Here is a 1,287-nt window from a genome sequence, read left to right on the forward strand (position 1 = left end):
CCCCCCCCAGCCCTGCCTCCTACAGGGGATTCAAGAATATTTCAAAATTGTTGATTCTAAATTTAGTACGGCATTAGTCTTCGTAAAAGGCTAACAAAACAAAAAAAAATTAAATCAAATCGGTAAACAGATTCCTATGACAGCCATTTCAAAGACATGATTAGTATTCACTGTCATGTGGACCTATTATCTTTTATTATTCTTTTATTCCCAAGCAGTAATATTTCTAAAATTCTCCTCAATAAAACACCCCTGGAGGTACATTCAGGCCATTTTCCTTCTCTTCTCAATCCCAAAGTCAGAAACTGCTCCATCTTTATTTGGTCATCGTACTTTTTCACACCTTTGTTCTCCACTAGTTCTGCCACGATTTTTTTAAAATACAGTAAATGCAGTTTTTACAATTTTACAGGAGAGCCCAAAAAGTGAATGTAGCTACCAATTTTTTTAAAAACATTAGCTTCAAAGATCATAAGGCATGTTTTATCAAAATAGTATTCTTAAAAATATTGACTTGGGATGTACACAGAAAGTTTGGGTATTATTTGGTAACAATATTCAGTTGGGTTAAATATCGGTCATATTTTAAAATTCAATACTGCCACAGTTTTGCGCCCGTGAGAGCAGAGTCTAAATTCTAGAGGATATAATTCTTTAAAAGATACACTATTGTGCCTTGATAGGGAACCAAATGTTACCACTTTGAAATGTTGATCCACCCCAAATTTCCCTTATGGATCAAATTAAGTTTATCATCTCTTATCATATCGTATCTATCTTCACCTATGGGATAAAGTGTGAAAGAACAAATGCACCCTCAGTTTTAGTTTTGGTAAGAATTTTACAGTGCTTTCAACAAATTTAGTTCATAAAGTGCCAAAGATTAGAGAGAAAGAGAGAGAGAGAGAGAGAGAGAGAGAGAGAGAGAGAGAGAAAGAGAGAGAGAGAGAAAGAGATTAATATACAAAGAAAACAAGTTTGAGAGACAGGATGTTTGGTAGGAAAGAAGAAGTAAACCACATCAGAGCACCCGCCAACCACCCACTGAAAGCACCCTGAAGCTTAAAATGAAACAGAAGAATTTTATTAAGCTGAGGGTCCCAGGACTCACCTGTGTGCCAGTTGAGGAAGGCAAATGGGGAGCCATCCTCCCAGGACCACCCGGCCTCCTGGGTTCGATCGGAGGCTCCGATCCAATACGAGCTTGACGACCCGGACAGGAGGCGACCTGGGGAGATTGGACAAATTTAGATGAGAGAAAGAGAGAGAGAGAGGAGGGGGAGGGAG

The 1,287-nt window shown here is 38.7% G+C and overlaps 1 protein-coding gene across 1 annotated transcript in view; it reads right to left on the reverse strand.

The window, feature by feature from the left end:
• The window catches only part of LOC101849671 (macrophage mannose receptor 1), a gene marked incomplete in the record, with an annotated part of 96,526 nt that overhangs the window by 61,404 nt on the left and 33,835 nt on the right, over window positions 1-1,287 (reverse strand). The window contains 1 exon segment of the mRNA XM_013091481.2: window positions 1,108-1,228. Coding sequence (XP_012946935.1) covers window positions 1,108-1,228 — 121 coding nt within the window.

This window comes from Aplysia californica, unplaced genomic scaffold, assembly GCF_000002075.1.
Source record: "Aplysia californica isolate F4 #8 unplaced genomic scaffold, AplCal3.0 scaffold00037, whole genome shotgun sequence".
Taxonomy (NCBI): domain Eukaryota; kingdom Metazoa; phylum Mollusca; class Gastropoda; order Aplysiida; family Aplysiidae; genus Aplysia; species Aplysia californica.